The sequence below is a fragment of the Pongo abelii genome, chromosome 5, assembly GCF_028885655.2.
Source record: "Pongo abelii isolate AG06213 chromosome 5, NHGRI_mPonAbe1-v2.0_pri, whole genome shotgun sequence".
NCBI lineage: Eukaryota > Metazoa > Chordata > Mammalia > Primates > Hominidae > Pongo > Pongo abelii.
In genome coordinates, this window is record NC_071990.2 from 124,445,121 (window position 1) to 124,455,172 (window position 10,052).

General features: G+C 32.6%; 1 protein-coding gene across 2 annotated transcripts in view; it reads left to right on the forward strand.

Moving 5' to 3' along the window:
• The window catches only part of CLVS2 (clavesin 2), a 72,667-nt gene extending 65,783 nt beyond the window's left edge, over positions 1-6,884 (forward strand). Inside the window, exons 6-7 of one of the 2 annotated variants that reach the window (XR_008526412.2) lie at positions 1,712-4,843; positions 5,236-6,884. Coding sequence is in view for 1 of the 2 variants with exons in the window: in XM_054558117.2 (XP_054414092.1) it covers positions 1,712-1,799 (88 nt within the window). In the remaining variant the exon portion in view is untranslated. Of the gene's footprint in view, positions 1-1,711 lie in introns of both variants that reach the window. The other variant, XM_054558117.2, reaches the window with a different exon arrangement.
• The last annotated feature ends 3,168 nt before the right edge of the window (positions 6,885-10,052 follow it).

A 10,052-nucleotide genomic window follows, 5' to 3' on the forward strand; every position in this document is an offset into this window, starting at 1 on the left:
ATACTGAAGTTCTTTCAATATGGAAATTATTTACTGGCTAGAAGTCAAAACATGAAGATCTTACTCTTTTCCAAGCCCTATGATGCACGTTGTATTCACAATAAGGAAAGAAACTGATAAAGTCCCTGCTTATGGAACTTGCAGTCTAATGCATATCAGTTGTCAAGTTAATACTTTAGCACAGGACATTAAATGAGCCTCTTTCTCTTTGAACGTGAATTCATCTGAGAACCAATTTGCTTGGTTGGGTCTTACCTAAAAACAAAGTTGAAAGTCTAATTACTTAGTCTTTTGTGCAATTGTCTCCTTTGTTAAAAAGTACTTTATTCATGTACTTTAAATAAAGATGATTATGTATTATTGCGTTTAAAAGTGACACAAAATCTCTATTCTCTCTATTCTTTCTGCTTATTGTCCTTTTCCTCATCCTATTCTTATATTCGTATCTTATCCTATTATTATCTTATATCGTCATCTATTGTCTCTTATGCTCACACACACAACTTTAGTAAGTCTTTTTTTCCATGATAGGCATCTAATGCCTATTTAATATTGAGATAAAATAGTGTAAATGATACTTAGGAAACAAAATCTCTCAATTTTTTAATGCTTTCACCTTCATTTTCATTCCCTCTTTAGGAAATAATTTAAGTTTATTTAAATTTAATCAGTTTATCAGTTAATCCTGTAATTATTTTTTCTTTGATAATTAGTTCCATTACTGTTCTTTTTCATTTGCATGTGCAGTTGTGTTTTAGCTTATAGTCTTTTCAGAAGTTAATGAGGTCTGCTAAGAGGCATATTGCCACAGCAAAAGCCAATTGGCTGGAATGCAGCAGCAGGGGAAGAATTCATTACCAAAGAGAATTCTAAAAGGGCAGCTGCTTACTAAATGCTATAGCTATTAAGATGGCAGCTTCCTGCCATGACAGAGCATGTTTCATTGATTTTCCTCTTTCCCACTCTCATATTGTTTCCTAATGACAAATTGAGACAGAAGCCCCACCTGCTGTCAAAGGCATGTATAAGTGGGTTTTCAAATTATGTGCTTTCCTAATCATAAAGTGTTGCTGCCTAAACAAAAGGGGGTTTTACTTTTTAAAAATCTATAACTGTTCCATGAAATTTTCAAGATGAAGGTCGATTTTATTTGGATATTCTACTAGGACATTTAACAGAAACATACAAATTTTGATCTTTTTGTTGATACAATCATTAAAGTTAAAAAATGACGGTCAAAAAAAGGTGCATTCTTGTTGCATTTTTTTCATATGTTTTTTAAAGACTGGAATTAAGCCTCCTGTTATTTCTATTTAGTTTATCATAATAATCATTTGACTGTAATTTTTTTTCCATTTGGAGATGTTTTATTGGAAAACATCTATCCTGCACTAGAAATTTGTGATAGCTCAAAGAAAAGAATCTTGCCTAACTGTGAAGAGCTCTTAAGCCTCGTATTGTCTATTTAGAATCATTGGCGGCTCACTATTCTATTTAGAGGCCAGAGGGGATTTTTTCCTCACTCCAGTGCAAAACATCACCAGCAGTGGTTTTTCTCTAAATGTGCAACATCCACAATTCATAAATTTCTTGATATAGAGGAAGGGAATTCACATTCTTGGGAGAAATAATGACAAAAAGACAGAGGAGAGAATGCCATCTGCACAATTACCTGGTAATAACTCACTGACATTGGCTTTATCCTTTCCAGATCTCAATCAGTAGTGGATCCTACAGTACTAAAACGCATGGATAAAAATGAGGAAGAAAACATGCAACCATTGCTTTCTCTGGACTAATAACTTCTCTACATCCCCTTCATGGATTAGAAATGGAAAGTATTGGTTTTCAGCAACAGGGACAACACTGTGGAGGAATTACCAGCTGGAAACCGACTTATTCATGTTAATGTAGCATAATATATAATAAGGCATCAGGCTTTCCTTGGCCTGAACCATGGGGGCCCTGGGCTGGATTTTTAAAATGTCAGTAATTTATTCTGTAAGTGCCAAGTTCTTTGTAAATATAATGTAATCTTCATGTCAAGTTTGTAAATTTCGGTAGTAACTCAGTTTGGAAAAAGGTTGGCTCAAAAGTCCATGCCAGTGATACGAACTATAACAAAAAGCAGAAAAGACACAATCAAAGCTAATTAAATGTAGCCCTCTTTCCTATGAAGCCATATTTCAGCTCTCATAGTGATTGTTTCATTGTTTTTCTCTGAAACTCTGTCAGTATTCAAACATACTCTTAACGGGCACACACAACTAAATGATTCTAGGAAGTTTTATGATTAATGTATTTCCTGTCTAGTGATTTTCATTTCAGAGAAATGTGTCTTAGTAACTATCATTGGCCTTGCATTTTGGAGGCAAGGAATGGCAGATGAGCTGGTAAACTGAACACTTGAACTCTTCTATGTTGTTTAATTCTTGGAATCTTGTGAAAAGATGTGTTTCCTCAATTAAGATGTAGAAATGTAAAAAAGAGTGGCTTCTTTTTAAATTGCTGTCTTCACAATGTGCCCTTTATTCAAGATCTCATTATATTTCTTCCTAATGTACTCTAAGTACATTTCCCCTCCAAAACTCTTTGACTAAGAGAATGAGAACTCATATATGAATAGTGTTTTGACAGCTAATTTTGAACATAAAATTTTCCACTTACAGATGAGGGGCTAATTTCTAATTGTTGTGCACTGGTTAAAAAGTATATATATATATTCACACATATATATTTTTACTGAGCTCTAATAAATCCTTGAGGTGACAGGCTTATAAAATAAGTCATAGATATTCAATGATCTTATAGATAATTACATGAGATAACTCTGGAAAACTACTTCCACTGAAGTTAATGAAAATGAGAAATAGTGAAACTGACTTTCAGTGTACCTATTTAAAGGAATTCCAAGTTAATTTATAATGCAATCTTAAATATGTGCCATCTTATTTGAACTATATTTTTCCTTCAAAGAAGCAATAGGTCTGAACGTAGTGTAGGTAGCATCAGGTGACAGAAAGCCAATTTTATTTTCAAATTTAAGTTAATTATCTTCGTGATCCTATTTCTCCACCATTTCTTTCAGAAAAGGCTGAAAAAACACATTATATTCAGGAGATATAACGAAATTATTGGAAGGCATCTACGACAACATGTAATCATTTATACATGGATTTAGAAATTTGCGTATTTAACATTTTATTTCATAAAATTTATACAATTACAGCAAATTTTAATTTTTTAATTTTAAATTTCATGTGAAAAAATGATTTTTATCACCCATAATAAATTTTGAGATTGAGAGTTTACCATTAAAATATTCTTTTGGAAGAAAAATATCTCAGAAACTCTTGGAAACCAACAAAAATAAAGGCATGTGTCAGCCTTCACATTTTTTAGCCAAAAGCTCCCAAAATTTGTTATAATTCTGCAGCCAAAAATTGTAAAAGCAAGCTGAATACACCAATGTACAGTGTATCAATGGACTGCCTCATGTGTGTAAAAATACATTAATTAACACAAATGAAAGATACCTTAATAATGCCAACCTCCAGTCAAGTGCAGAAGAATAGTGACTGTCAGGCACTCTGCTCTCCTTGTGACTTTTAGAGATTGGAACGCACTGGGGACAACATGTCTCAGCAGTTCTTACCTTTATAAGAATTCTAACCATTGATATTCTTGCATTCTTGCCTACCTGACATATATTTTGTAGCCATGGGCTTTATAGACTATATGAACCTTAGGCAATGTAATCCATTGGAATAGAATAGAAACATTGTAAGTGTAGAGGGCAGTCAACTTTTCATTCTCATGAATTTCTCTTGATGTGTACCATTTATTGCCAGTTTTCAGAATTCTGCCAGTTTCAGATGTCAACCAGCATTGGCAGCTTCTTTCCCCTATCGTAAAGTTAGTGTCATATATAAAAATAACTAGAAAGGCATATTTTATGTGTATGCCTATCTAATTATAAGTATCATTCACACTGTCTCCCAGACCCACATTTGGAAAGTTTGCATTGCATTACTGCTCATCTTTAGATGAGCAATTGAGAGTTGGCTAGATTGTGTAAAATATTTTAAAATGAATGAACAAATTACAATGATGATGCCTTTTGAAATTACCATATCTAGTTCACTCTGTGAATAAACTCATTTTCTAGTAATGTTTGTGAACCTTAGTCAAGGGATATTCATTCAACTTTATAAATTTACCCCTCAGCACCAGCTAGCTAGCACTGTTTAGGAATTTTTCCCTCCATGATATTCTGTGTCACATCCTATATCTATGTATAACCTATACACCATAGTTGTATGCCTATAAGCACTCCTATACTCTTGTATTTTAATTGCAATAGTATACCTCCACTCTCTCTCTCTCTCTCTCATACACACACACACACACTCTTACACACACACACACTCTTACACACACACTAACACACTAGACTGTTTGCCCTAATGAATTTTCCTCTGTACTTCGAGAGCTATTTTAGTTGTCTTGTCACTTGAAATTTGTGGGCTTCAAAGAATTATCGCATTTGACTTGGAATGGTCCAGTAATCCATTTACTTCTTTCACCCTGCCTGTTCCATCTTCTATTTCTGATATTTTTTCTTTCTTCCAATTATTTCAGGGGCAGGTGATTCCAAAGCTGGTTTAAAAATAAATAACTTCTCATGTTGTCAGTGATGTTTGCCCGCATTTTTGACTACTATTTAAGAAGGAAGAGATTATCATGAAAATATACTCTAAGAAATATGAAGAAGTGCCTCTTTGAAAATGGAATAAAGCAACGATAGTGGCATATGGATTTTATTTGTACTCTCTTCCAAAAAGTAAATACATAAATCTATATTATATAGGTGAAATATAGATATCATTTGAAGAAGGATATTTAAGGCCTTTATTTGAGCATACTCATACAGTATTAAGTCTCTGTTGTGTAAGTTAAATACAGTAACTTTAATACATGTTAATGATAAACGTGGCACTATGCTAAAACGATATACAAGTATTAAACAGAGTTTTGCAAGCAAGTTTTTGAAGTGGGCATGCATGAATTCTTTCATTTCAGTAATGGTTTGCATAAGTGTAGACAGAGATATTTCCTAAGTTTTTTCATATAGAATACTTATTTACTTTATAGTACCAAAAATTCATACATTCATAAGCAGGAAAGCCAAAACTTCATACATTAATACTTAGCTTTTTTAATCCTGTTAACTAGGTCATATTGTTAAACATGTGAAGCGTCTGTAATATTCCTGAGGGAACAGAAGTCCCTCTATTGCATCAAGAAATTGGAGAGTTGTTTTAGACATTGGGGAATATGTTTATGACTCTTCACAAAAAGAAACCTTCAGAGCCATGGAGTATGTCTTCAGGGACAGGGATCATTTGCTTCTACAACGTAAAGGTTTATGGACATGTCTGTGGTCCTTTAAAGAAGATACATTAAGAATGCTTGCTGAGAGGCCTGTACACTCTTCTGTTGTTTTATTTAAAGGTCTGCCTTGTGTGGTTGGTGAATAATATCTCAGCTTCTTTTTTTGTGTATATTTATTAATGATTACATGAAAAGTTGTCATCAGCCATGAGGACACTTCAAAAAATTTTCAACACACAAAATAAAATGAGCAGAGCTCTAGCATGATATTTGAACTTTCAGACATGGTATATGTACATTTTTTACAACAATAAGCTCATAGGCATATATTCCATTTTAGATCTGCTACATAAATACATAGCCTGAAACATAGTAATGCATTTGAAATTTGTGAGGTCACTGATCATACAAGAAGAGGCAGATTAAACCGATATAATGGAACAAAAGAAGATTGGTTAAATATGCAAGGTGTGTAATTATCTTCAGTAATGAAAATGATTTTTTTTTCTTGTTTTTGGTCTTTGGTTTTAGTTGAAAAAATAGCTTCCCATATGCTACTGGAACTATTTGACATTATTTACTACATGAAAAGGGGCAAATAAGTAAACATACAAAAGAAGCTTGGCTTTGTAACATTGTTATATTATGATCTCAATGGCTTAGAGAATAGAAACTTTTTTAAGAATTTAAGATTTTATTTTATAAATATTTGGAGGTTAACATCAGACATGAAAATAGTTCTGTGGATTCTATTATGTACTGAATATGGGAATGAATTCCCCGGTACTGTAGGAAAAAAATATAAAATAACAACTTTGTGGATTGAAACACTCAAATTAGCCTTTTTTTCAAGGAAGCAGGTGTACAAATGATGCTATTGAAATAAAAAAAAATGTAGAAATCACTTAATTATAGGAGTTAAATATAATCAATGCACTCATGGTAAATAGTGGAAATTGTTAAAATTTAGAAGATGTTTTGTCATTATTGACTTAGATTTAAGTCTCAATGCAAATATGTCTGTCCTTGATATAGGCGCATTTATTCTGTAAGACTTATTTTACCTGGTGAACGAGATGGACTTAGGTGAAAATCAAAATAAATTTTAACCACAGTTTTAAGGGTCACCCAATCCTCAACTACTTTAAAAAATTGCAATGAATTTTAATTCATTTACTTTTAACGGAGATACAAAGCATTGTCTTGTTTCTAACCCAATTGTTAAATTTTTCAGATTTTATATTTGCTTAAACAATAAATAAAACTCAGAAAACCAAATAGTTTTTGTTTTCAAAGCTATCCAGGAAAAATAAAAGATGTCTAACAGGAAATCATACAAGTCCTTGAAGAATACTGAGTATATTATTTGCTATTTTACTCCAATGTTATTAATTTTTACTACTACATACTACTTATTTAGTACTACACACTATTTGTTATTTGGCCTTTTGAAGGAGCTGTAAATTCCAATACACTATAATATAATTTTTGGACAGGTATACATTTCTGTTTAAAAGAAATGTATACTTTTATTTTGTATATTTTATATTTTAAATGTATACATTTATTTTGCACATTGTTAATGTTAAATTTGGTAGTCCTGGATCTGCTGCATCTATAAAATGGAGATTTCTTTAAAAAATCATCTGAAAATTAACAATATTTTTATTTTGAGAGAAATTGTGCTTAGCTATTTAAGATTCCTTAAATTTGTGAAATTTGTATGTGTGGGGATCAAAGAGGAAAATATATAGTAATTTGTTTCATCAAAATGACATATTCAATATTCTATAACTTCTAGTCAAACTTTCAAATGAAAGTTTGAAAGAAGTAAACTAATGTTTTAATTACATATAGCAAAGGAATGATCAGTAAATAAAATAACTAGGGTTTTCACATTTGCAATAGAATGACTGGATTAGGCAAGAGATTGAATTTAGAAATTTGAATTACAGAAAAGCATTGGTTTAAATAAATCCTCAAAAAAGTAATCCCAGGTCAAAATATGACATGAAATTAAAAAAAAAAATTCAGCCTGATTTGAGAAAGAATGCTTACTCAATAAATATATATTTGTGTCTTCTGTGAGTTTCCCTCATTTATCCTATCTGTGGATGAAAAGTCATCTAATAAGGTATAAGAGACTCAATTACATTTACCTAGAACCATCTACAAGTAGACTTCATGAATTTTTTTGGCTCAAACTCAGAGGATTTCCTTTACACAGGATTCTTGAGGTTATCAAGAATCATTATTGCTGCTCCCTCCTAAAGGCAGGCCACGAGAAGCCACATTTCCAGCAGTAGTATCCTCAGTGGGAATGAACCAGAAAACAAAGAAAAAGCCAGAGATATTGTCCCCACTCTCGTTACCAAAAAGTGAGTTCCTTCTTCAGGAGGATCAAGTAGAAAATATTTTTAATTATAAGCAGAAAGCTATTTCAAAATGTCAGGGGTTTCTAATATCAACAGTTAAATACTTGACAAGTGAAAAGAGGCCACGGGGAAGTGATGGTCAAATCTCTGCTGTGAAGCAAGTTTCCACACAGAAACATCATCAAAAACACATACCTCTGAGCATCACTTCTTTCTCTAAAAATAAAAATAAATATGCTGTTTTCCTCCCTTTTTTCTAATTGGTATCATAAAAGTATAAGAAGCCACAAATGCATTGTTGCCACTTAAGAAAAAAAATCCTATATTATACATATATGAACATAATTCACTTAGTTGCATATGATTGAAATACTTGCATGCTGGTTTATAAATTACTACCTAAAAGTTTTATGAAATGTAATTATAAAGTTTTAGTGCTAGAAAAATTGTTGTTTTTTTTGTGTCTTGTATTCATAGGGAAGACTGGTAATATCCCTTACTCCTCATTCATATAGCTAACAATTTTAATTGGATGGCTAATGGATACGGCGGATTTAACATTTACAAAACCAAACTACTTTCACTCTGACCCTGCTTCCCCTTTAGCCTTTTCATTTCACTATGTGTCCACCCCAATCTTCCAGTTTCTAGGAATAAAAATTTTGGAATCATCCTCTCTTTCCGTCCTCTTTTTCTCTCAAAACTACATCCCATCAGCTAGCTCATGCTGTTGGGTCTTCAAAATATATCCACACTCTAACCACTTCCCCAATCTTCTTCATCACTGTATTGGACCAAGTCTTCAACATTTTCCATCTGGAATATTTTAATAATCTAAAAACTAGTCTCCTTGCTTCCAGAGTCAATTTTCAACACATTAGCAAGAGTGAGTCTCTTAAAATGTAACTCAGGTCATTTTGTTCTCAAAACCCTCTGAAAGAGTAAAAGCCAATGTCTTTATATCGGTGTATGAGAAGTGTTGATATGAAGGCAGTAAGCACCAGTACAGCAACATACCATGGTTTCTGATTGGGCTGGTATTTTTGCTGGTACTATGCAAAAATAGTTGTTAAATACTTGAATTTCTTGCTTTTGAAGTTCTCTACCCCGTTCTTGCCTTTTCTTAGATCATCTCTTAAGAATCTCTCCTTTATTTACTGCTGCCAAACTGTCATCTTTGCTGTTCCAGGAACTTGCTAAGCATGCCTCTACCTCAGGACTTTCGCATTTCTGTTCACTTTGCCTCTAATTTCAGATATCCACGTGGTTTATTCCCTCATCTTCTTCAGGTATTTGCTTAAATGTCATCTTCTTTGTGAGGACTCTCTTTCCCCATTTTAGATGAAACAGCCCTGTGGTTCTTCATATTCTCCTTTCCTGCTGTATTTCCTCTCCATAGCATTTATCACCTGATACACCATACAGATTATTTATTTGCTTTGCATTTTCCCCCAATAGCAATGTGAACTCCACAAGAGCAGGAATTTTTGTCTGTTTACTACTGCATTACTGGTGCCTTGAACAGTTCCTGGAACTTAACAAATCCAAAATGATTTCATGAAGATACTAATTTGTTTCAGCAAGTTATATAACAGCCAATAGTATGAATTGAAAGAGTTTCTTGTTGTCTTAATTTTAAAAATTTTGTTATTTATCTTCAAAGAGGAAATTTTACCCTCTCATGATGACGGAATCATGAATCAAAAATGATATCCTCTTCTCCCCAATTGTGGTCTCTATCCCTGAGCCTAAGTTTTACATCAGTGTTTCAGTTTTGTCTTTAGAAGTTACTCAACGATCACTGGACTCTAAGTCTATCTACATGGCTTACTCTTGGAGAGACTACAAGATAGCTCAGGGGAAAAGTCATTTTGAGATTAAAACTATATGGAATTGTTCTTTATGGATTATCATAGTTAATTTCAATTTTTAAAAATATGCAGGAAGTTAAAAGACTATAATTCCAGTATTGGAAGCCAGTTTAAGAGAATATGACTATGTAGTTACTTTTAATGGAAAGGCGAAGAAGAGGAAGAAAAAGGAAAGGCATTGTGTTTGTACCTTCTCTACAACAATTATAAAATGAATGAGGAAGTATTTTGGTGTTTCTAAGGTCTTTCCATGATCTTGAAATCTATATATTATAGTCATTTAGTCCGTGAACCATTTTAACAATTGGGTTTCATGTTACATATCTTTAAATTTTTATGTTGAAAATTTATAGCTGTGACACAAGATGATAGAAATTGCTCATGCTCACATATATTCGAACTGGCTTTTCAA